Source organism: Maniola jurtina, chromosome Z (assembly GCF_905333055.1).
Source record: "Maniola jurtina chromosome Z, ilManJurt1.1, whole genome shotgun sequence".
Classification (NCBI taxonomy): domain Eukaryota; kingdom Metazoa; phylum Arthropoda; class Insecta; order Lepidoptera; family Nymphalidae; genus Maniola; species Maniola jurtina.
The window spans coordinates 563,787-590,976 of NC_060058.1; the positions used below are offsets into that span (position 1 = coordinate 563,787).

At 36.6% G+C, this 27,190-nt stretch overlaps 3 protein-coding genes across 4 annotated transcripts in view; 2 read left to right on the plus strand and 1 right to left on the minus strand.

Moving 5' to 3' along the window:
- The first annotated feature begins 1,251 nt into the window (after positions 1-1,251).
- Positions 1,252-8,623, plus strand: LOC123880029 (galactosylgalactosylxylosylprotein 3-beta-glucuronosyltransferase S-like). Its single transcript, XM_045927915.1, has 5 exons — positions 1,252-1,554; positions 1,929-2,189; positions 2,611-2,799; positions 3,137-3,218; positions 7,911-8,623. Exons 1-5 carry the CDS (start codon positions 1,454-1,456, stop codon positions 8,316-8,318), a joined length of 1,041 nt encoding a protein of 346 aa, XP_045783871.1. The 5' UTR covers positions 1,252-1,453; the 3' UTR covers positions 8,319-8,623.
- Positions 8,624-14,777: 6,154 nt separating this feature from the next.
- LOC123880031 (L-galactose dehydrogenase-like) lies at positions 14,778-25,874 on the minus strand. The gene is made up of 7 exons (XM_045927917.1): positions 25,720-25,874; positions 22,610-22,727; positions 19,812-19,973; positions 18,767-18,997; positions 18,299-18,430; positions 15,809-15,981; positions 14,778-15,115 (listed from the first exon to the last, which is right to left on the minus strand). Exons 1-7 carry the CDS (start codon positions 25,800-25,802, stop codon positions 15,028-15,030), a joined length of 987 nt encoding a protein of 328 aa, XP_045783873.1. The 5' UTR covers positions 25,803-25,874; the 3' UTR covers positions 14,778-15,027.
- LOC123880019 (alpha-mannosidase 2) overlaps positions 21,798-27,190 on the plus strand; it is a 63,784-nt gene continuing 58,391 nt past the window's right edge. For both annotated transcript variants that reach the window (XM_045927888.1, XM_045927889.1), the window contains exon 1: positions 21,798-22,007. The gene's annotated coding sequence lies outside the window, so the exon portion shown is untranslated. The remainder of the gene's footprint in view (positions 22,008-27,190) is intronic.

Sequence of the window (27,190 nt, forward strand, 5' to 3'; positions counted from 1 at the left end):
ACCTTGTTAAAAACCTACTGTTTACTAGGCTATTATTACATTGATCGCGAACAATTTACTCTTATCCATTGAAGAGTTCTGTTCTCTATCTACGAAGATGTTCATCAGATCTTTGCCAAACTAAAATGGAACCACCTCTAATGTGTTGTAAAGATTTTTATATAAGCCTGTGAGGATGATATTATTGCCATTATCGCAATTAAAATATCATAAGCCTACGTTGTCGTATTATTTTACAAATTGCAAAAAACCAAATTAAATTATTTCGCGGGCAGGCCCGTCTCATGTCCCTTAACGCCTAGTGCCAATGCTTTTATGCGTTCCAGCTAAGGACTAACTTTCTTAAAAAGTCGTTCACTGCAATACGAGTACAATATAACGACGCATTCCGAATAGTTACTCTAGTTACTCATGGGTTTGCCGAGGTATTGCAGTGCTTCTACTACCTATGTTTGCCGAAGCGAGAGTGCCCGACTTCTATTGTATTGTTAGAGCTCGTGTGCCATCCTTTTGGGAAAGACTTCGGAGCTCTAACAATGCAATACTCAAGGTTGTTTGTGAAGGGACGCCCAGCCTTATTTTTAATTAATGGCTGTCTGTACACCAGGATAAGAACAGAAAATATTAATACCTGTGACCTGTGACATCTGAAATGAGTTTTTTAACCATTTCAATTATTAGTCTTAAGTTAACCTAATGTCTTAAGTGTATGCTTTTTAATGTAATGTATATTCCATTGTAACTTTTAGTTGTAGAGTTTCTTTATGCCTGACAATAAAAACTATTATTATTATTATACAAAAGGCTAGAACCCAGAGCCGTAAAACGAGTTAAATAAAAAAAAAGTTGTTACCATAGATTAGTACACAGCATAGGTACCTACACAGAGTCTGTGCATGAGACTTCGTCTGTGATGGCGTTTGCTGGCGCGCGTGCTGTGCTTGTTTGGAGTGTTTTTATTTTTGTTAAGAGTGGCTGGTTTTTGTGTTAGTTGGTGTTTTTTGGTGGTGGAACTGACTGGGAAGCGCTCTAAAGGGGCGCCGCGCGTATGTCGGCGGGCGCCGGCGCAGATGGAGTCCATACTTGTATAAATTCAATAACTTGAAAATATCACAAACTTGACATTGGCTAATCAGAGTAAAGCCAGATTTAAAGAAAAAAAAAAAAAAAAAGAGTCTGTGCATAGAGTTAATAGAGTACATTATAAAAACGTAGTGATTACAATTTACATACTCTTTGATTATATATTATATGAGCTATGTATGTGCTATGTGAATGTATCGCTTTTACGCGAACGGAGGTTCCTTGAAATAATTTTCCGAAGTGTTATTACCTAATTTCTGCGCTATTTAGTGAAGCAAATTGTACATAATATTATTTTTGATGTACCCAGTCAGTACACTAAGACAAAACCAAGAATTGACTTGAATAGAAAATGCATTTTTAATTTAAAATGATTAAACCTTTTAGACTAGTCAAAAATATATTCGGTATGGCCATATTTTTTGGTGCAGTATGGATGTTATTAACTTGGAGTAATGCTGGAATATTTAGGTGAGTGGTAAATAATAATAATTTATTATTATCTGCTTATCTGCATTGTGCACATAACACAAACCCGTTTTTTAAAAATCCCGTGGAAACTTTTGGTTTCCCAGGACAAAAGTAGCCTCTTCGTAATAGCCCATGCCCGGGATGCAACGCGTTTCTGTATCACGTAAAACATTTAAACGGATGATCCCGTGGGATCACCAGGATTTAGGAATATACTTGGCATAGATACCTTCAATATCAATTTATAACCGACAGTTTTTAGTTAGAGTTGGCAGCCTTTACATACCTTTGAGAACAACTCTCGTCTCTCAGGCATGCAGGTTTCCATAATAGTTATTTCTACTCAACAATTATAATTTTTTATCACATTTCAGTTTACACTCATTCAACCAAATAAGCATTCCATTGGCTGTTAAAAATACAGTATGCTACGTAAATTATAATGATGACAGACCGCATGTGAATAATAGCGAGAATCTCAAGATGATATACTATGTCACACCGACATATCCAAGACCTGAACAAGTGCCTGAGCTAATGAGATTAGCACACACGTTGATGCATGTTCCTCGACTGCATTGGATTGTTGCCGATGATCAGGCGGTATGTTCTGATCGTGTGTTGAAAATTCTTAGGTATGTATTCAAAGTTTATGAGCTAAAATTCTATATTTCTCACTCACTCAGTGAGGGGTACTCGAGTTTTGAACGTGCGCCCAAGTTGAACATTGGCACCCAAATCATGTTGATGCATGGACCTAGACTGCATTAGATGATTGCTGGTGATCAGGCTGTATGTCCTAATCAGGAGTTGAAATTTCTTAGCTATGTATTCAAATAATTATGTCAATAAGCGACAGATCCATAGCTTATTGCTCATTCACTTGCATTCTGGAGAATTGAACAATCACACAAGTTGATGAGATTAGCACATATGTTAAATGTCTATATATGTCTATTTCTGTCACTCATTAAATCAATTTGCGTTTTCTAATCAGACTTGCGATTTAAAATTTCTGTTACAATTTTTTTCAATATGCAAAACACTATTTTTCAGACAAACAGGCCTTCCCTTCACTCATATATCTAGTCCAAAACCGTTTATATACAAAACCAGTAACTTTCCCCGAGGCGTGGCGAACAGGCGCGCGGCTTTGGAGTGGCTCCATGAAAATGTGTCAAATGGGATCCTTTACTTTGGAGATGATGATAATGCTGTGGATTTACAGCTATTCGATGAGATCAGGTAGGTTTGAACTCTAAATCAAAGTCTTACTTTGATTTAGAGTTACTATACAATACAATAATATACTAATAATACTATACAAGTGCATGGTTCGCTCACTCTACGTATCATATTGCTCATTGCTGGAGGGTGGGACCTGTTCCAATAATGGTTGGGTTACAACTAAAAGAGACACTTAATTTTTTTGAATAAAGAATATTGATATTAAGTGGTTCATACATGCATAATATGAGTAGCAGATGTGTGTCACAAAGTTTTTTTAAATCTATTAAAAATGTTATGCTATGTTATAAAAAATGAATATAAATAAAATATTTTTCTATTTTATCCTAAACAGGACCACGAAGAAAGTGTCAATGTTCCCAGTGGGATTGATTGGGAACTATGGCGTGTCCACACCTATTGTTAAAGATGGAAAGGTACTCTTTTTTCTTCTTAATAATCATATTTTGGCTTATTAGTCCGGTAGGTTACTAATCTCTTTACAAGCATTTATTTCACATTTGACATAAGCACATCAAAGAAGTTACATAATAATAATAGTTACTGACAAGCGACCATAGACAAAATAAAATCCAATACTTTGAGATTTCTTGTACGCTAGCACAGAACCCTTTGTGAGTGTATTTCTTCTCAAAATCACACTAAATATGACAAAGGCAAAAGTTTGTATCTGTGTGTGTGTGTGTGTGTATCTGTGTGTGTGCGCGTGTGTTTGTGTGTGTGTGTGTGTGTGTGTGTGTGTGTGTGCGTGCGTGCGTGCGTGCGTGCGTGCGTGCGTGCGTGCGTGCGTGCGTCCGTGCGCGTGCGTGTGTGTGTGTGTTACTCTTTCACGCAATAACTACTGAATGGATTTGGCTGAAATTTAGAATGGAGATAGATAATATCCTGCATTAGCACATAGGCTACTTTTTATCTCCGGGATAAAAAGTAGCCACCCTTTTGTCTAGGAAACAAAAGGATGAAAAAACTATGCATCTCTTTCACATCCTTCCTTATTCCAACAATGCAAATAGAAAGGATGATTAGTGTGAACGAGAGGCATAGTTTCTTTATCCGTTTGTTTCCTAGAAAAGATGAACTACTTGCAAGTAGGGCGTTCTGGGTAGTTCTGGCACGTGGTGGTAGTGAAGAGTTTCTGTTCTTTTCACAAATTTTAAGTGTGACAAGCACAGTGATGTTTCAAGCATTCCAACGTACAAAAAACTAGCAGTTTAACTAGCAGCATGATAATCTACAATATTTTAAAAGTCAAGAAATAGCGCGCGAGCATACACACCACACACCCACACACACACACACACACACACACACACACACACACACACACACACACACACACACACACACACACACACACACACACACACATACACACACACACACACACACACACACACACACACACACACACACGCCCACACAAACAAACACAAGTGCACACACACAGAGACACACATACACAGTCATCTATAATTTTATATTATATATATTAATATTATTATTAAGTATAATAAATGCGTTCAAATCTTCAAAATTATTTTGAATTAAACTAATCTACTGAAATTTGCACCTTGATATGAAAAAACGATTATAATACCAGAATTACGAAACAAAGAGTGATGTGTTATACCTCATTTAAATTGGCATTAAATCAGCAAGTTCTTCTGATAGAGGGTCACTTTTCCGTAGTACATTTTTTTTTTCACAGTGCGCTTTTAAAGTTTTGGAAAAAAAAAAATTGCTCTTGTAATTTGGTAGCCAGAGCCTCAATAGAAGGTTTGTAGTGCTGATACATTATCTAGTAATGACACAGCATCGTTTGTTTTATTGTTTTTTATCTAATATTTTTTTAATTAGTCTAATTGTAAGAGAATCTGGTATTTTGTTAAAAAACCCAAAAATATTCATAACTCTTAGGGCAATTTAAATACGGCCATGCTGTAGATTTTTTTTTTGCTAGAAATGACCTCCTCTATCTCCCTATTGCGTTTGATCTACGACTTTTTGACCACCCTGTATAAATAAAAGCGTATATACCCACTGAAAGCGAGGGTTGTTGATAAAGCGACGACAACAGGATGAAAGTTCTCAATTGCTATTAGATGGCATTGCTGACTCAATTTATGATTTTAACTGACATTCCTTGTTTTTCCAACGTGGTCTTCATTTTTAATATACATAGATACAAAAACTGAGTGGAGTCCTGAGGGAGTTGAGCGGAGCGGGTGACAAGTTGACGAACCATTGTGAGCTCTCGCGTCACGCCACACACACTCCCGCGCCGCTCCACTACCGCAGGAACCTACTCAGTTACGCTTTATGCCTGTAGGTTTAGATCAAAGTCAAAGTCATTTATGTAAATTGGGTACTATCGTACACTTTCTATTGTTTGTCAAACAATAATGTAGTGGTAATAATTAATTACGTTAACTTAAAACTAAATGTTCACGCCATAGACTGACGCTTCCCACTTGACATTGACAATGAGTGACATTTTATTGTATGAGTGAAAAGAAAACGTAGTGAATATTATACTCAATGGTAAAAAAGTTCGTTAGTCAGTGTAAATAATCCTATTATCGAAAAATCAAAAATTCAATTAAAAAAAATAAACGTAGTATGTCTAGTAACAAAGAAGTGTTTCAAAAAACCATTTGTTAAAAATAAAATTAAAGGTAAATAAAGCGTGAACACTAAAGCTACGAAGGTTCCAAATGCGCCCAAGTCTGAGAAGAGCCAATAACAAACTCAGCTGGCTATTCTTTTTTTTTAACTAACACCACTTTACAAAATCACTTAGTAGTCCAGTAATTCTGTAATATGAGATGGAAAGTTTTCAGAATGTTGTGCAAATTGGTGGTTTTATAGATTTCAATGTGCTCTTTCCGAATTTTTATTTTGCCACCTCGTACCTTTGCCGCTCGCGCCGCCATCTTGGAAAAATGGCGCCCAAAAACAGTTTTTTCACGATAACTTCTTTCCCACGCATTTTACGATAAAAATGGCTATGTAACAATTAAACTAGAGACAATTTCCTACAATTTGTGTAGTCACCTTTTTTTGTAGACTCAATAGTTTCAGCGTACGAGCGCCACAAAGCCTACTCCAACACTCGTTTTGGCTAAATAACTCATTTCCACACCACCATGTGGTAGAGTGAGTGACGTGATTTTTTTTTAATGGTAGATACCATATATGGTATATACCAGGAGCCGGTAGTCACCTTCAATTTAAGCCATCAGTTCGACCAGAGAATACTAACACTCTTCAGAATTCTGCTCGAGATAAGAGTAAATATACTGCATCGCAGTTTCGATTTCACGTGCATATGAGCCTTTTTTTTGGGTTTTAAACCCAAAAGATGCCCATGGGACCTTATTACTAAGCCTCCGCTGTCATCCGTTTGCTTGTCTGTCTGTCCGTCTGTCTGTCAGCGTGCTGTATCTCATGAACTGTAATAGGTAGAAAGTTGAAATTTTCACAGAATGTGTATTTTTATTGCCGTTATAATAACAAATAATAAAAATTTCAAAATGGCCGTCATGAAAAAAAAATTAAAAAGAGCATTATTTCTTGTATTATGATACGGAACCCTTCCTATGTGAGTTGGACTCACACTTGACCGATTTTTCGGCGTCTCGAGCATGTTTATAATGTGGTCGCATTCAATACGCAATATCGCAATTCGTGCATGAAAAATTTTACCTCGCACTACAAACTAAAAAAATAAAAAAATGGGTCAAGTGCAAGCCCAACTCGCACACGAAGGGTTCCGTACCATCAAACAAGAAATAACATTACTTTTTTGTTTTTTTTTCATGTCATCCATTTTGAAATTTTTATTATTTGTTATTATAACGGCAATAAAAATACACATTCTGTGAAAATTTCAACTTTCTACCTATTACGGTTCACGAGATACAGCCCGCTGACAGACAAACGGACGAACGGACGGACAAACGGATGACAGCGGAGACTTAGTAATAAAGTCCCGTTGGCATCCTTTGGGTTCGAAACCCAAAAAAAAGGTCCATATTCACATGAGATTGAAACTGCGTTGCAGTATATTTACTCTTATCTCGAGCAGAATTCTGAAGAGTGTTAGTATTCTCTGAATGAAGTGATGGCTTAAATTGAAGGTGACTACCGTCTCCTGGAGATACCATAAAAAAAATCACGCCACTCACTCTACCACATGGTGGTGTGGAAATGAGTTATTTAGCCAAAACGAGTGTTGGAGTGGGCTTTGTGGCGCTCGTACGCTGAAACTATTGAGTCTACAAAAAAGGTAACTACACAAATTGTAGGAAATTATCTCTAGTTTAATTGTTACATAGCCATCTTTATCGTAAAATGAGTGGGAAAGAAGTTATCGTGAAAAAACTGTTTTTGGGCGCCATTTTTCCAAGATGGCGGCGCGAGCGGCAAAGGTACGAGGGGGCAAAATAAAAATTCGGAAAGAGCACATTGAAATCTATAAAACCACCAATTTGTATAACATTCTGAAAACTTTCCAGATAAGCCCCTTTTTGACGCCCAAATTACTGGGCTATAGGTATACTTATTAGAACTATCAAAGCTGTTTGGCAACTCGTTCCCAAGCTTTCTTATCATTTGAATAATCCTTTATATTGTAGTAGGATTTCTCAATCAGTTTACGTTTTATGAAAATTTTGAACTTGTTGAGAGACATCTCCAATATGTCTTCCGGAAGCTTATTATAAAAATGTACACCACTTGTTAACTTTGCTTCGCCTAGAGGCGGGCATTACAAGTTTATTTTTATTTCTAGTATTTACAGTCACTTTTTTTTAATTTATTCATGTTTTATGGACATTACTAGCTGATACCCGCGACTTCGTTCGCGTGGATGTAGGTTTTTAAAATTCCCGTGGGAACTCTTTGATTTTCCGGGATAAAAAGTAGCCTATGTGCTAATCCAGGGTATAATCCATCTCCATTCTAAATTTCAGCCCAATCCATCCAGTAGTTTTTGCGTGAAGGAGTAACAAACATACACACACACACACACACACACACACACATACAAACTTTCTCCTTTATAATATTAGTGTGATAGTGAAGAAGTGTCATTTTGAAAATTCCAGGTGCTGGGATTCTTCGACTCGTGGCCAGCTTCTAGAACATTTCCCGTGGACATGGCCGGCTTTGCGGTCAATTTAGACTTCCTCAAGGATTCGGCGAACATGCCCTTCATAGCCGGACACGAAGAGGACAAGTTCCTCGTAAGCTTAGATTTAGACATAGACGATATCGAGCCTCTCGCGTCGAACTGCACGAAAATATTAGTCTGGCACACGAAAACGGTCAAGCAGAAAAAGGCCACACTCAAAATCAATATCAACAAACTAGGCTCCGTGGCGAAGTATCACAATTTCGCCAATTTGTTAAGAGAAATCTCGACATTAGGTCTCGCCGACTTGGATTCAGAAAATGGCATCAAATCTTTCATAACGAGAAACAGAAAGACATATGAAACCGTGTCAGATATATAAAATTATTATAGTTCCTCTCGAATATGTGAAATTATTGGCTTTAACTTTTATACATATAGATGCTCCCGGCTGTACTCACGTGGTAAGTCGACGGAGAGTATCTATATCTGTAATGGAAATCACTCAAGATAGTTTAACGCTTTAACTTTTATGTTAATTTGCATCCCAATGTTTACGTGGTTGATATTGATGCTGATGCCAACCATACCGCTAACCAGAACGCTAACAAAAATGAAGACAGGTGATACTACTGATGATTACTGATAATATACCACAAAAAAAATTAAAAATCCTGTATTTTTATAGTTCACAATATATTGCAAATAAAATATCTGACTGACGCTAGAAGTCAACCCACTCCGAGTCAATGCCGCGTCGTATGTGGGGCATTGACACGCTATACAATGCGGGTTTGAAAAATACTAAAACTCACTAAAACTGTAAGATAAGGCAAGTGGTTATTGGCATTGTATTGTGCTAAGGTAGTACAATAATAACGCTAAGTTTTTGTGAGCGTTCTGGTTACACCCTATATTATAAATTATACAGTTGTAGCACATGCCTGAGATTTCGTCTGCGTGGGTTTAGATTTTTTAAATTCCGTGGAAATTGTTTGATTTTCTGTAATAAAATGTAGCCTATGTCGCTCTTCAGGTCTTTAATCATATATCCATGCAAAAAATCACATAGATCCATTGCTCCGTTGCGGCGGAGACAAACCAACACACAAACACACTTTCGCATTTATAATATGGGTATTGATTAAACATATTTTAGCTAACTATCAAACCTTACAAGTCTAGATGCCAGTCATATATAAAAATAATCATCAATCTATCTATAATTGGGCGATAAGTTACTTAGCAACTTTGTTATTTGTAACAAATTGGATTGAAACCTACAATAAAGAACATTGTATCTCTGTTTTTGGTGGTTTAGAATTTCGATTATATTTAAATTCGAAATCCAAAATTGACAATAATATAGGTACAATGTTCTTCTCTGTAAGTGTCGGTTTGGTTCACAGACCAGTAAACCAGAATCCACTCGATCTCCATTAACATCGTAAATGGTAACAAATAATCGGTCAAGTGCGAGCTGGATTCGCACTCGAAGGATTCTGTACCATCGTAAAGAAATAACACTTTTTTATATTTTCAAGGAGGTCATTATGCAGGAGGTCTACTAAGCATTTGTTCTTATAGCGGCAATAGACACACTTTGTGTAACTGCTTCTAAGTGTATGGCATGTATTACAATACAAACCAATATTTTGTGCGTAGATAACTAAGCATGATTTGTGAGCTACTATGCATAGTTTTGATATGAGTATCAGCAACTAACTACTGAGTAAGACGACTCTTAGTCGGCATAATTATAAGGTGTCTCTCATTAAAACATGTACTGTCATGTTCAGTCTCCATCAACTCTTACAATCCCATTTCGATCACAAAAGGAATGAAGGTGTAGAGTAAACTCCCTTTTGTTAGACGCCCTTTTGTGTTTAACTTCTTTACCTCATCAGCAAACAAATCTTCTTTCTCAAGCGTTTGTACAAGTGGAATGTACACCGCGACTACAGAAGCAGCTTGAGAAGCATTTGAAAAAGCGCGTAGTTCTGTTTTGCAATCTCGTTCGCTGTTGAACCAGCTTGGAATTAAAATTTAATTACCTAATTACATATCATTGAACGACAAAGCATGGAAATATTACCTATTCCCCATAACGGCCTAACTAAATCTATACCGAGGTGGGCGCATATAATATTTGTGTCTTTTTGTGTCCCCGACCCAAAAAGAGGGGTGTTATAAGTTTGACGTGTGTATCTGTGTATCTGTCTGTTGCATCGTAGCTCCTAAACTAATGAACCGACTTTAATTTAGATATATAAATGCGAAAATCATGAATTTGCGGTTACATCATTAACAGGGCTCTCTCCGTCACTCGTTTCATACAATCGTAGTTCCAATTTCATTTGAATATTAAGCAACGAAAGTCCATGAAATTTTGCAGACATATTCTAGAAAGTAATATCTGTGTCTGTGGTGTTTTAGATTTTTCTAAAAATATGTAGTTTTGAAATTACAGGGACTCAAAGATTTGTATGTAAATTTTTAAGACCGCGTTGCTTTGAAACCGAATATTTTAACAGAAATCTGGAAAACCACAGACATAGATATTAGTTTCTAGAATATGTCTGTTGCTTAGTATTCAAATGAAATTGGAACTACGATTGTATGAAACGAGTGACGGAGAGAGCCCTCTTAAAAAAAAATTAAAATGTGTTTGAATTTTCAAAGTAAGATAACTTTACCAAGTGGGGCATCGTATGAAAGGGCTTTACCTTTATATTCTAAAACAGATTTTTATTTATTTTTATGCAGAATAGTTTTTGATTTATCGTAAAAATGTCGGAAAAATTACCCAAGTACGGAACCCTCGGTGCGCCAGTCTGACTCGCACTTGGCCGGTTTTTTTTGTTATTTGTGCTTTGTCGTCTTCTATTACAGATTGATGATTACTTATTTGATTCGTAAAACTTATTATTTAAAAGGCCAATGCCGAATTTTGCATGAATATGGGTTATTCGTGTATCTACTGAATTGGTAAAACATTGGAAATGTACTCTGTACTGAAATTCTTTTTCTAAATTATAATTACATGTATACATGTAATAAGAGAATTAGAACATAAAAATATTGTAGAAATAGAATAGAAAAATATTTTTAACCCCAGACCCAAAAAGAGGTGTGTTATAAGTTTAACGTGTGTATCTGTGTATCTTGTGGCTTGATCGAGTGTTATTAGACACTCTCGATAAAGCCACCTTTCAAAAAAAAAATTAAATTAAAATCAGTTCATTAGTTTAGGAGCTACGATGCCACAGACAGATACACAGATACACACGTTAAACTTATAACACCCCTCTTTGGGTCGAGGGTTAATAAGTGACAAATAAGGTAAACGTACCAAATAGTTATTGCCATAGATTATTTCGTTGTATCTGCTACTTGACAAACGTTCGAACGGTTCTTCGAGTTTACAGAAGTTTTAACGAGTACATTACCGCGATCAGCTGTTTACAGGGTTGTCACATTGGAGTTTAAACAAAATCTTTAAGTTCTCATATAATATCCCATGGGTATCACGCTACGAGGCTCATTATTTTTTTGGTACATCTACACATCGGTCCTAACCTCAGCTTGCCGGGATGTTACATATGCTTTCTGACACCTTGTATATAAATACTAAAATACATTTTTTTCGATTTTTTTGACCCTAATTAAAGTGTATTATTAACTTAAAAGTTGTGCCGTAGACTTACGGCAACACTCTTAAGTTTGCGCTGTGATTGTATTGATATTAAAATTTATATTTGTCATCGCAATAAATTCTTTACTATTTGTGATCATAAAAATAATAGTTATTTATCATAGATTAATTTAAATTTAATATTATTTATTGTTGTTTCTTACCGTGCAATATACCTACATGTTATATGATTTTAAATGTCTTCGCACACTACACGGACTCCACGCGTGTTTTTACAGTAGAATCTTCAACATTAAAGTGTGTAATTGACACGTGGACCACGCGTCTCAATCTTCTTTCGATTAAATATTTCCATGATTTACTGTGAAGGTAGCGTCGAGTCTGTGTAATGTACGAAGACCCTAAGAAGTCTGTAAGTAATTATTATTGTGTAGTGATATTATTTTCATCATGGTTGTCTGCTTTTTTGCAGTATTTAAATTTGTGAAATGTCGTTTATATCACTTAAAATCTTTAGACACGTAAAAAAAATAAGTCTATAATATTTAAAAAGCTCACAATTACTAGAGACCTGTAATTTTAATATTACTATTAAGGCCTGCACAGACGAGGGACAGTCCTCGGGGTACTTTAGGTCCGCCACAATAGATCGCTTACAACTACATCGACGAAACGCACACGAGGGGCTAAAAGTACCCCAAGCAGCCGAGGACATCGACAGACTAGGCCGTAAAAATGTACGGGGGAATCCTAGAAAAAATTAACGTTCCAAGGCGCATTGATGTACAGTCGAACGCCGTAAATCGTTTAACACCTCAATAGTCATAATCGCGTGGCTCGGCTGTGGCGTGTATATAGAAAAGGTCATAAGTGTAAAAGGTTTAATAAAATAAATAAATATAAAAATATTTTATTTGCCAAATTGTGGATACATAACAAGTTAACAATAAATCAGTACAATCCCTTACACAATCGACTATCACCGACAGTGTCCAATTATTTAGATTGACCATTTATAATCAAAATCAAAAACTTAAGTTACTAATTAAATATAAGGTCAAATAGTACAAATTCAAATTACGCAGTCGAATTATACAATATTATAAATATATTAAAAAAGAGAGGTTAATGGTTATTTTTAGTTTAATCGTATCGTTTTAACTGAAACTTATGTCTAAGTAAAGTCAAAGTGCACTCTATAGATTCCAACCTTAATCTAAGCTTCGGCGACTTTTGTCCTCTGCGGATAAAAATCCCTCGTCTGGGCGGGCACTTAAGGGGCATGACAGGTCTGCCCGCGAAATTCAAATTCAATTTGGTTTTTCGCAATTTGTAAACTAATACGACAAATAGGCTTATGGTACTTTAATTGCGCCAATGGCAGTATCATCCTCACACACAGGTTTATATAAAAATCTTTACTTGAAAGGGTCCAGTTTAAGAAATTAGCTCTAGTATCGACTATAACTCACAAATTAGTTGATCGTAGAGCTAATTTCTTAAACTGGACCCTTTCAAGTAAAGATTTTTATATAAACCTGTGAGGATGATACTGCCATTGGCGCAATTAAAATGCCATAAGCCTACGTTGTCGTATTAGTTTACAAATTGCGAAAAACCAAATTAAATTTGAATTTCGCGGGCAGAACCGTCGCATCCACCTTAAGGCTAAGCGTGTGCTGACACGCAGGCGACGTAGCTCAGAGCAGTGCAGGGCAGAGCAGATTTTGTAATGCATGAATGTACTGAGAGCTGCGTACGCTACGGCGCAGACATATTCTCTTATGCCGGCATAGATTTCTGCGCGACGCGTGCGCATCAGCTCACTAAAACGAGTCTGTGTCACAGTATACGTTCGTGGCCCATATATGCCTCAACTCCCTGCCCTGCAAAATCAGCACTTTGCTGTGCTGTCGCCTACGTGTCATTTAAAGCTCATTCACACAGGCTGCGTAAGCGTAGACGTAGCGCGTACCATTGCGTTGTAATGTATGGAACTGTATGAAACATGGCATACCGCTTGCGTGGCGTAAACGTTCACGTAGACGTAATGTGTGTAGGTACCAGTTTATGGGTTCACGCGCGTCACTACGCACGTGTCACGTGTACGTGCTACATACGCAATTGGTGTGAATCGGCCTTAGCATAATTATAGCCATACGTTCAGCCTTATTATTATTGACTTAAGTTAATGAAGTTATGTTACGATCTGACTAAGTGATCTGATATTAACTTGAATAAATAAATTGTTACGACATATTTCCTGGTGTAATGGTTTTTATTTGACAGTCCACAATTCCTAAACTAAATTGACTGTATTATGATAATTTTTACCCCAGACCTAAAAAGAGGGGTGTTATAAGTTTGACGTGTGTATTTGTCTGTGGCATCGTAGCTCCTAAACTAATGAACCGATTTTAATTTAGTTTTTTTTTTATTTGAAAGGTGGCTTGATGAGTGTTCTTAGCTATAATCGGTTCAGCCGTTTGAAAGTTATCGGCTCTTTTCTAGTTACTGTAACCTTCACTTGTCGGGGGTGTTAAAATTTTTTAATTTAAACTTGTTATGATAGTGCCTTTACTTACACATCAAGGAAATTTTTAAATAATAATAATAATATAATTAAATTAATAGTCATTTATTTTCCCAAATTATCACAATTATTTTCTAAGTATAGGTCTTTTTTACATTATTACACAGTCTAGTTTCATATGATATGTATATTATTATATATTATGTCATTCTTAAATTATTTTTCATTATTATCCAACAAAATATTCAAACACATATATTATCAAAATAATAAGAAAAGAAAAAACGAGCAACTAAACTAACAAAAAATATGACCTTATTCTATTATTTTACCTTCTCGTAGGATTTATATAATTTTATTGTCATCTTTAAGTTCAATTTATATTTCATAACTATTATTAATAACAAAATATTCAAACTTTTACATTAATTTTTAAACAACAAAAAAATAACAAGAATTGTATAACAAGAGTTGTTGTATTTATATTTTGGGTACCCATCTTTAGGTGTAGGCCTCCTCCATCTTGCTCCATTGTGGTCTCTCCAGCGAGCGCGCGGTCGCGGGTCTGGTCGCGCGGCCACGGCAAGTAAATTTCTTGATACATATCAAAAATTGAGGAACCAGCAGGATTCAGACCTGCGTCTCCCGGGTTCCATGTGAAGGAGGAAAATCCTCATGGATACCGTCTGGCATGCCCGACTCCACTGCAGGTGTTGCGCAGTGACCTACGCACTAAAGACCTCCTCCACTCTTCAATGTCTCTCACGCCTTCCCGGTATTACACGAAGGTAGCTGTTTTTAGGGTCTTTGTCTCTCCCATTCGTCATCTTTGCACGTTTTCATTATGTGTTTGATCAACTTAGCGTACGTTTCCTATTCTTCCTCACTCTTTATTTTGACTGATTATTTTGGTTTCGCCAATTCAGCCATTTGTGCTTTGTAAGTTTGTAATTCCACTTTGTCCCAGTGAAGTGGTATTCGGCCGTGGAATCTGTAAAAATTAGTAATTTTGTTTGAAATTAGGAATTTATTCGCAGTACGCTCCTTACAACTGTAGCTTGGATCGCATCCATACAAATATTATAAATGCGAAATTTATGTCTGTCCACCTAGTCGAAGGGGTTTTGACTAACTTCATAGTCGCTAGCTACGGGCCTTATAAGAAAGCTCAGGTCTATCACTCAGCGAGCGATGGAGAGATGGAAACAGCTTTAAAGAGCTTGGACATATCGTCATCACTAAGATCACACACTTTGTTCTTCAGCACTGAGGTATTTTGGACGAAAAGACTCCAACATTTCCATCTTAGGCTGCATCATCACTTGCCAGCAGGTCTAATTGCAGCCAAGCATCTTAAGCCAAGTTATACAGAGCCGAAATAGCCTAGTGGTTAATTAGCCCGCCTTCTATTCGGGGGATCGGGGGTTCGATCCTGGGCACGCATCTCTAACTTTTCGAAGTTACTTATGTGCGTTTTGAAATGGTGAAGGAAAATATAGAGAGGAGACTTGCATGCTCCACAATGTTCTTAAAGGTGTGTGAAGTCTGTTAATCCGCTCTGGGCTAGCGTGGCGGACTAATGCGGCCTTTTCATGAAAGCAGACCAAGTGAGCCAGCGATTGGTTGATCATGATGAACTAACTATATCCTATAAATTAAAAAAATGGGACTCCAAAAAGGTTACCTTTTCTGAAGCTCCTGTAGAATCATGGTCTCCTGCTGCGAGAGGCCTTGCTCCAGCACGTTTATCGTGTCGTCCAACTGATCGACGGTACGGAACCCGCATATATGCGTGTCGATGTCGGGCTGATTTAAACTGAACCAGCTCGCTAATCGGGCCAACTCGACGTCCTTTTCCTGCAACAATAAACATTCATAATCACACTTCACACTACTATTACAAAGGCAAAAGTTTGTGTGCCTTGAAGGTATTCAAGTTATACTTGGCAGAAACACGCATGCCGGAAGGGCATACCACACCTTAGCGGTTCATATCAGAAACGTTGAGTAAAAACGCTTCGTACGAGTGGATTGGATGTCGATAAGGGTGCCAGCGTTCACGGCTTTTCGTGTAGCAGAACGACGAAATAAGTACAACATTGTGAAGTAAGTATATCCTATAAACTAGATATAATATGATTCCGAAAGATTTTTCGCATTAAATGTATCCTATATCATCCGGACTATAAATAACGAATCGATTGACGCCTCATTTATCAAAATCGGTCCAGTAGTTTAGGCGCTACGGTGGGACTCATAGATAATATACTAATAACGGGTAATGGGACTGGTGGCGTTTTTTGTTATAGAGGCATATAAATGCTTCTAAGTATATAATATGTACCTATGCATACCCTGGCATTTTGAATTTACAAAAAAATTGGAACCTTATTTAAAAACTAGCCGATGCCCGCGACTTCGCCCGCGTGGATTTAGGTTTTTCGAAATCCCGTGGGAACTCTTTGATTTTCCGGGATAAAAAGTAGCCTATGTGCTAATCCAGGATATTATCTATCTTCATTCCAAATTTCAGCCGAATCCGTCCAGTAGTTTTTGCGTGAAGGAGTAACAAACATACACACACACACACGCACACACACACACATACAAACTTTCGCCTTTATAATATTAGTGTGATGATTAGTGCATTCAAAGTAATTTGAATTATTCAAACAGCACGCCGCGCCTCGTAATATATGCAATAACTTATATTACATTACCTCGCAATATATACAAATATACCAAGAACCACAGTTGGTGTAAGTTTAGTGATGAATCGTGAGTGAACGCCATCTATCGGTACTACTAACCATGATAACAAGACGCGCGTCATCAGAAACGAAATTCAATGCAGTACTACATCCATGCTTACACGAATAGTAATATTACGTGTATAGTAATATTGTTTACACAAGAAGACAGAAGTGTGGCACATTTCTCGTAGAATTTGTTAATGTATGCGTGTATGCGAATGGCCCCTTGATGACAAGTCAAATAATACAGTAATTTGTCCAATCACAAGAGAGCAATTTGTATCTGTCATGTTTTCAAAACCGCGCGCGATTTAAATTCACGTAAACGTTTGAGTGTTTTATCTATTACAATCAAAATAAGTAGCTACATTTAATATAATTCAATACTTTTTCAATTTACTTAATTTATTGATATTATTTTTCCATAAAAAGCACGTTTTAGATTCTAAGAAATTATAAATTTGAAAATAGGCAGTGTATCGTTTTCGAACGTAATTTCAGTTAAACAAACCAAAACTCGTCCGATTTAAAAGATTTAAAGCCATATGTCTTTTATAGGATAATTACAATAGTTTTTTTAAAATTTAAATACTATTTCTTGCAAAATAAATAAAAGCTTTTGTTAATATTTCAAATTTTAAGACGATTTTTGATATAAAATTAGAACCCCACTACTTTTACCTTCTCCATATTGTTTTGGTTTCTAATCATTCGATGTGCAGTGTTTTGATTTTTTTTTGTGAAAAAATAGTTTGTGCGGGTATGATTACGTCAAGTAAATAAAATTCAGTTAGTTTTGTTATTTTAAAAGTTTATGTAAAAGTTTATTCGTAGAACCTTTAACTTATTTAGAAAATGGAAGCTTATTTACGTGTACTCTGTTTAGGCGCTGTGTGTTTACAAAAAGTACTTAGACAAACTGGTTACTTCAATATTCGCAAAGGAACAATTCCCCAGGGACTTTGGCGCCCTACCTGCCTGTGTTTGTAAATTTGGCTGAATAAAAGATATTATTTACTATTATTATTACCACTGTTACGATAATCACCAAAAAAAATATGTGATAAGGTAACTCGAGCATTTATTTAAAATCAAATAGGTATTACGAGTCTTGCAACTGGCTAAGCGGTTGAGTGCACAGTTTTTTTTAGGTTTTTTTGTTTTCCTTGCCTCTTATTTCGTACTAACCCTACCAGTTTGGAGTGAGTCTGGACTAAAACAGATTTCTATATGTACATGTAATAGATTTAGATTTACCGTGGAAAATGTCAAAAAATAATACCCGAGTACGGAACCCACTGTGCACCCCACTAAACACACTTAAATACATACACGCTATAAAATTATAACCCTTCTATTTGGTTTTGCCGTAGTCGGGTAAATGGATAATTTCATTTTCAGCGTATGGCTTGAGATCTTACCATGCACATTTGAGCAGCGTCGCGGCATATGGCCTTGGTGTCGTCGCCAGCGGGGTGCCAGGACTGCGGGCCCCCGTTGCACAGCAAGCCCATGCCGGTCGCCGCAGCGTTGATCACGCCCACGCCACGTCTCTACAACAAAACAATGACTTTTATGAAGTTACTTACGCATAGGTATACTCTATCCACGGAGTTCCCACGGGATTTCTAAAAACCTATATCCACTGGAACTCATGTATTTTTTTAAATAATTTACTTGTTTCATTTTTAGAAAAGCACTACAGGTACATGCCTTGAATGGGATTACCTTTCCGACCTCGTGTTATAAATGCCCTCACTCCTTGCCAAGACTGAACAACGGTGTACGACAGGAGACAGGAGGTAGAGATCGGGACCTCGGATTCATCGACGATCGTCGATTTCGATTTCTTCGAATAGTTAGTAGGAAATTAGTAGAAACAAATGTACCTTGAAGTATCTGGTGTAATCCTGTACACGGTTGTCTATCAGCGTCGACTTGGCGTATGACAGGACGGTCGAGATCGGGATCTCCGATTCGTTGACGATCGCCTTCATCAGGTCAAGGTCGTAGTCCGCGATGCCGATGTAGCGTGCTTTGCCGTCTTTCACCACTTGCTCCAAAGCTGGTAGAGTATCGTTGAGAATCACATCGACATCGCCGAAAGTTACATCGTGGACCTGTTGGAAATCTGAGCTATAAACTTTATTTGTCATCATCATCATCATGATCAAACCATCGCCAGTTCACTACTGAGCACGTGTGTCACATCGACATCGCCGAAAGTTACGTCGTGGAGATGAGCTATAAGCTTTTTTTATCCGACTACAGCAAAGCCAAAAGGAAGGGTTATGATTTTATGTCTATGTAAGTATGTAACCTATATTTATGTATTTATGTGTGTTCCACAGTAGCGCCTAAACTACTGAGCCGATTTTGATTATGAGGTGCCAATCGATTTGTTATTATGGTCCGGGTGACATAGGCATACATTTTATACGAAATAAATCGACCTGAAGGATGTTTAATCCAAAAAGTGGGGGGTCACCAAAATTTTTTTTTGCTAGTAAATCAAATGGAAGAGAAAAAAAATCGGAAAAATAGAGAAATATATGTAGTACAATGTTAAGATACACCGAGCGACTGAAAAACAATTTATTATATCTATCGCTATCTATCGTAAAAGAAAAGTAGCCTGTGTCAGTCTCCAGGATATCAGTGATACCAAAATTCATAAAGACGGACGGGATTTTAAGAATCCCATGGGAACCTGATGGGAACTCATTGCTTTGTATTGAGCAGCGTGGTAACAATCTTCCCTTAGCTATTTATTCTCCAGGATGTCAGTGATACCAAAATTCATAAAGATCGTTTAAACGGACGGGATTTTAAGAATCCCATGGGAACCTGATGGGAACTCATTGCTTTGTATTGAGCAGCGTGGTAACAATCTTCCCTTAGTTATTTATACTTATTCGGATTCCTGTGCCCTACCTGTATCAGATCGACGTATTCCACTCCGAGGAGTAGCAACGTATTGTCGACAGCTGCTAACGTCTTTTCGACAGAAAAATCGAACATTTTCGCCGGGTCCTTTTCGTATCGACCTACTTTACTTGCGATGTAGTAGGATTCCCTGGGTTTTCCTTTAAGAGCCTGTTAGATAGAAAGAAAAAAGAAAAAATGTGTATTTGGTACCACAGAAAGTACAGATAAAATAATAATATACTAATTTTATTGCTCGAAATAAGATGCGTTGTGTGTAGTACCAAAATGGACTCCACTCAGCATTTACTGCGTCTTCTTAGTACATTTGGAGTTCTGTGGCTGTGTCGGGAACGCAGGCACAGCGCTGGTCTTCCATAGAGCCAAAAGTTTTGAAAAGATAAGATAAAATATATGGATGGGCCCTTCGAAGATAAAAAACGCGCTCAAAAAGTCAAGAGAATTTGCAAAAGTCTCTTGACTTTGTCAATGACGATGACGTAAGATTCAAGCGTATTTTTGCGGACGGAATTGTATGGGAAAGGCTAATCCATATACATCGATGATAAAATATAAGTAAGTACAAAGAATGTGGTTAGTAGATAGGGTTGGTGTAGTAATTTAATAATAAAGTAGGATAAAAAATAGTAAAATAAAGAAGATGTGTTAAGTAAAAAAATTACCTCATGAGTAGGTACACATACATAACAAAGATAGAACCAACAGAATATTGGTTTTATTCAAAAATAAACTTAGATTAACGAGACAATAAATATTGTATGTGACCATTATGTGACAGACAGATATTGGAATGACAATATCACAATATGAATATTTTTAAATGATGATTGAAAGCCTTAGGTCATATTAACAGGGCTCTCTCCGTCACTCGTTTTATACCATTTCATACAATCGTAGTTCCAATTTCATTTAAATATTAAGCAACCAACGTCCATGAAATTTTGCAGACATATTCTAGAAACTAATATCTGTGTCTGTGGTGTTTTAGATTTTTCTAAAAATATGTAGTTTTAAAATTACAGGGGCTCAAAGATTTGTATGAAAATTTTAAGACCGCGTAACTTTGAAACCGAATACTTTAACAGAAATCTGGAGAACCACAGACATAGATATTAGTTTCTAGAATATGTCTGCAAAATTTCATGGACTTTGGTTGCTTAGTATTCAAATGAAATTGGAACTACGATTGTATGAAATGGTATGAAACGAGTGACGGAGAGAGCCCTCTTACTACCAGAGTCACTTGCAGCTCAACGGGTGGCAAGGCTGAAGTGGCAATGGCGATGTAGAGAGCTAAATGCTTATAGTTTCTCTATGTGATCATATCAGAAGTGAGGAGACCTGGAGAACCATGAGTGACCGATATAGCACGCTGGATTCAGGAGGCACAACCATAGTGGCGCGTGGGGGTTTCCAAAAGATACCTATGTCCAGCAGTGGACGTGTATCGGTTAATAATGATGATAAATCAGAGTAAGTATTCATTTAGATTAAAAGCTGATTTCTTTTACTGAAACGATAGCTAAAAAGATTTGTGCTTGACAATCACGTCTTATAAAAAGTAATTACGAGGTTATTCTTATAGGTCTTTGTGTATGGTGGGAGGCTTCGGCCGTGGCTAGTTACCACCCTACCGGCAAAGCCGTGCCGCCAAGCGATTTAGTGTTCCGGTACGATGCTGTGTAGAAACCATGTAGAAACCAAAGGAGTATGTGTTGAATGAAAACTGCCATAACCAGGTTAGTCCGCTTCCATCAAGGTGAATAGCCTGCATTATCACTTACCACCAGGTGAGATTGCAGTCAAGGGCCTAACTTGTATCTGCATGTTATTTTTTTTTTTTAAAACATCCTAAATCCTATTCACTATTACTGTTTAGTATTTATATAAAACCTGTGCGGCCAAATGTTACTGGCACATACATACAGGCACACTAGATACAAATGACATTACACGTCTTGTCACTCAAAATAATAAAATAGGAAAAAATTGGATGTAATTTATTGCGGTCATCGATTGGGGGAAAAATATTATGTGGTTATTATTAGAGCGCGGTGCTTGCTCGGTCCATAGTTTAATCTTTAGTTAAATATATAGTGGACATGGAATGAACCGGTGGATCTATGCGGAACCATCAACCATGAAAAGACCACGAGCTCGCTTCCGAACAATTTGCTGGGTTGGGTGAGTACTAGGATATAAGTCATTACGTGATCATATTACATTCAACACCGGCAACCAAACTCACGCAGCTCCCGATAGCAAAGAAAGAGCTGCAAAGCTTAAGGGCGCGCTTACACTAAAACCAAAAAATGTAAGATTTCAAGCTCCAAATTTACCATCCTAGGAAAGACTTCTGCATAATTGAATACACGTTTAAAATTAATCAATCTTTCGTATTGACAGTTAATGTAACATTTTGCAAAAACTATTTTATTTACTTTGTAGTGATCAATCTCCCGCACCTAGTTTAAATGAAACAAAAAAAAAACCGGCCAAGTGCGAGTCAGATTCGCGCACTGAGGGTTCCGTACTCAGGTATTTTTTCCAAGATTTTGCACGATAAATTAAAAACTGCTGTACATAAAAATAAATAAAAGTCTGTTTTAGGATGTACATTGTACAGGTGTACCCTTTCATATGATACCCCACTTGGTATAGTTATCTTATTTTGAAAATTGAAACACATTTTATTTTATTTTTAAAATTATTGGAACAATTATTTATTGGAATTTCACCGTGTATAATAGAAACCTATGAAATCCAAAACCCCTGATATCACTTACCTTCCCAATGGTCCTCTCGGAAGACCCCTGCCCGTACCACGGTCCAGTCTCAATGTAGTTAATGCCGCGGTTGAGAGCCTCCGTGATGAAATCCAAGCTCCTCTGTTCGTCGAACGACCTTGAACAATCATCATTTCGTTGTCATCTCATCACCGGCCCACCACTGAGAATGGGTCTCCGTTCAGAATGAGAAAGGTTTATTTTTAGGGTTCCGTTCCTCAAAAGGAAAATCGGAACCCTTATTGGAATACTTTTTTGTCTGTCTGTTCGTCTGTCGTGTCTGTCAAGAAAACCTATAGGGTACTTCCCGTCGACCTAGAATCGTGAAATTTGGCAGGTAGGTAGGTCTTATAGCACAAGTAAAGGAAAAAATCTGAAAACTGTTAATTTGTGGTTGCATCATTAAAAACAAAAATTAAAATGTGTTTCAATTTTCAAAGAAGTTCACCGAAGGTTCCGAGTACGGAACCCTCGGCGCGGTAGTCTGGCTCGCACTTGGCCGGTTTTTTCTTTATTTAATTTAGAAACTATTGTAACAAATTCGGGACCAGGGAACATTCAGCTTTCCTCACGATGTTAATGCAAGGCATTTATTTAATTGCGTAAAATTTAAATTAATAGCATAGGTATAAGTTTTTACTGTATTCTTGATATTGGTTCAGAGCGTTTTTTAGGAGAGGAGTTTCAACACAGAATACACGTTGAGTTTATGCAAGGTGTAAGATGAAATATACGTAACATCTCGGCGAGCTGAGGTTAGGGCAGATGCGTAAATGAACCAAAAAAAAATCGGTCTCACGCACAAAGAGTTCCATACCATCGCATAAGATTTTACATTATTTATATGTATGTATATATAAAGCTACTTGGGGTTACGGACTGATCGGTCCTCCTGAACAATTTTGTATGGGACTTTCTCATCATACTTTCCGAGCGCGTAAAAGTCAAAAATTCTAGGTCATTAAAATTATAGAGAGAGCTGGACGTGGAAAACTGACTGGGGCACCCCAAGGGATCTCGAAAACTATCCATCGGAGAGGTACCGTCTCGAAGCAAAAAATGTTCAAAACCTTGGGCCATTGGGTGAACCGGTGAAAAAAATATGGCCACCAAACAAAAAAAAAAATTCGTCTCTGTTTAATTTTCCGGGATAAAAAGTAGCCTTTGACCGTCCCCGGAATATAAGCTAACCCTGTACCAAATTTCGTCAGAATCGGTTACACTGTTGGGCCGTGAAAAGGTAGCAGACAGATAGACAGACAGACAGACAGCCAGACACACTTTCGCATTTATAATATTAGTATGGATTAAACCCCGACCCAAAAAGAGGGGTGGTTCGACGTGTGTATCTGTGTGTTTGTGTATCTGTCTGTGGCATCGTAGCTCCTAAACGAATGAATCGATTTTAATTTACTTTTTTTTGTTTGAAAGGTAGCTTGATCGAGAGTGTTCTTAGCTATAATCCAAAAAAATTTGTTCAGCAGTTTAAAAGTTATCAGCTCTTTTCTAGTTTTCTTGTAGAAAAGAAGGTTAGATAACCGTTAGGTTCATAATATTAGGTCAATTGACAATGTCAAGATGGACGTTGCCTAGGTACATAATTATTTATTTGAAAATGATGGTTTGGAAAACTCAGATACTTTGGATCATGTTTGGATCGTAGGCGCGGAATAGTCCAAGAAAATCGGTTACTGTAACCTTCACTTGTCGGGGGTGTTATAAATTTTTAATTTACACTTGTTCTAAATAAGTTATTAAATCTATAATCAAAAATATCTATGTCTATATCCGTTATTTCATTATAAGAAAAATACATTCTTATGATAGGATTGTAAAATGAAGTGTTATTTCTAGGGCAAAAGTGTTTTGTCTACGACTTATATATCTAACATTACGGTTTATCTGAGAGATAGTAAAGTGGGAGAGTCTATATTGGAATTGGGTACCATTATTCATTATTTGATTGTCAATTAATTAATTTTAGTGGAGTCAATGAAGCCGTAAAATAGCCAATCTTAGGGAGTCCTCAGAAACAGCTCCGATTTTGATGTTTATTTTTAATTTTCGTTTTTTTTAATATTATTTAAAACGTTTTGAAACTGGGAATTATTTTTTTAATCCATATACTTATTGTATGATATTAATTATACATGACGTCCAGTAAAACGTTACCTTCTCTTGGAGAGGTTGTGAGTACTAAAGTAAAAATAATCCTCATAGGTTCTCCATTTAGGGTTCCGAAACTGTACCCATTTCATAATTTCTATTTGGTTACTTTGCCGAAAATGCTATTTTTTTAAAGTTACAAGTTTTTAGAGCTCCATTGTTTAGAGCTCATTAAGTAGAGTAGGTTCATATATTTTTATCTTAAAAAATAAAGAAATGGGAGGCCGTCAAAGTTGTCAGTTTTAGACCATTTTATATTTTTATCTCAAAAACTAAACTAGTTGGGAAATGAAACTTCGGTATATTATGTACCTATCATATACTGTATTTAGACAACAAATACTGAAAACAACGATTTATAAAAAAGTTTGTAAGCTGTTACAAAAATAAACGAACATTTTTTGGGTTTTTCTTTCACAGTCAAAGTCTAAGTCAAAGTCATTTATTCAAAATAGGTATTGTACACCTTTTCTTTTTCTGATTTGATTTTTGTTTGACTGGTTTTTAATTATTATTTGTTGCTAATAGTGGCAATAGAAATACAAAATCTATTAAAATTTCAACAGCCCGCTGACGGACGGACGGACAGCGAGGGCTCAGTAAAGGGATTGTGACCCAACGGGATTATGAACGGGACTTCAGGTACAAAACCCTAAAAATAATGAGCCTCACAGCGCGATAAACGAGATACTATGACGATTCAAAGAATTTGTTCAAAACTCCAATATAAAAGTAGGTAGGTAAGCCTGCGAAAGAATATTTGGCACTGCATACTTCATTTTGTCATGTTATATGATTTATCAAACACGCTGAATAACCGGTCAGAGGACCGTAGTATGTGTAGGTAGAGGTAAGTGTATTTATTCAAGCCGTGTATTTACTGTTTAGTACAAAGTACAAGTCCAATGCAAGTTGTATACCTATTCATAAAAGAGTACTCTTACCCGTAAATGTTGCTAAAGGACGCTCCACCCAGACTGATATGGGATACGTTCATGACCGTATTACCTAGCCGGTTGTACCGCATACTGCTAAATTTATACTTTATACAAAGTTTGAAAGTAAATGACAGAATGCGTCGCGACTTGCCGCCTCGATGACTGGCCGACCACTGATAACAGTATTGATATCGTCAGCGTTGCCAGATGATATGTGGCGATTTTATTTATTCCAAGTTAACCCTTAACTGTGATCTCACCTGATAGTATTATGATGATCCAGTCTAACATGTTGGAAGGGGTGTAGTGGCATTTGTTAAACCAATGTCACAGTTCACGACAGTTATAACAACAGTTAAGACTTATGTGGGGCAGGCAGATGTTGAATTAATTAACTGGGTAAAATTGTCATAGTAGCGAGTATTACATTTGGAAGAGTTTTTTGATAATAATAATTATTACAGCCGATTGCTTTTTTTATAATTTTTATGCCATTATTTACAATGTTTGACACGTTTACAATATTATCCGTGACATGAGAGAACAGAGAGACTAGGCTTAGTAAAAAATGAATAAAAGAATCTCACTAAGCATTAAGCATTATATTAATAAGTAGGTATATAGTTAGTTAAAAAGTAACAAGTTACATTTTTTTTCACTGTTGCAGGTTTCTAAAAATCAATATTATCAGCTTTCATCAGGCAGACTATAAAATGTTTGCGTCGACTCTCCCTTGAATCAATATCGCTCGCATTCATTTCTTGAGCTCTGCAATCTTATATAGGAATGAAAGGCGCCATTTTGTGCTGCCATTAAAAAAGATAACCTTACTAGTCTCTTAATTATTTAAGTACGAAATATTTGCATCGATTTTAAGTCTTAACATAACTCGGCATTCATTCCTTGAAGTCTGCAAGCGTGAATCGGGTCATATAGCGCTATTTTTTGTTGCTAATAAAAAGAGTACAATACTCGTAGCTTATAAAATATTTTGCTTCGACCATTCGACTCTACATGACTCAACATCTGTCGAGGTCAACGTTTATTCTTTGAGCTCTACAATCGTGAATCGGAACGTATGGCGCTATTTATGTTTCCAGTTAAACGAGAGCCTACTATTCTCGTAGTTTACAAAAATATAGCTTATAATATTTATCTTTTGGTCCAGAATAAAAAATCTTTTAGATTATAGCTATAGCCCAGGCAATTTATGCAAAATTTGAATGAAACCTTGAAATAAATAACGTAGTTTTGATTTTTAAATAAATAAATAAATAAATAAATAAAGGTTTATTCAGCTCTCATATACAGAATCACACACAAAAACAAAAAAAAGAACAAGAATAACAACAAAGATAAAATCAAACTCGAATATAAATCAAACTCAAAACTAGAAAACACCATTATCCTATTGCTGTGTCTGTGAGCTAAAAGGGCTCTGCCTCAGCAAGATGCTGCAGTATTTGACTACTGCAGC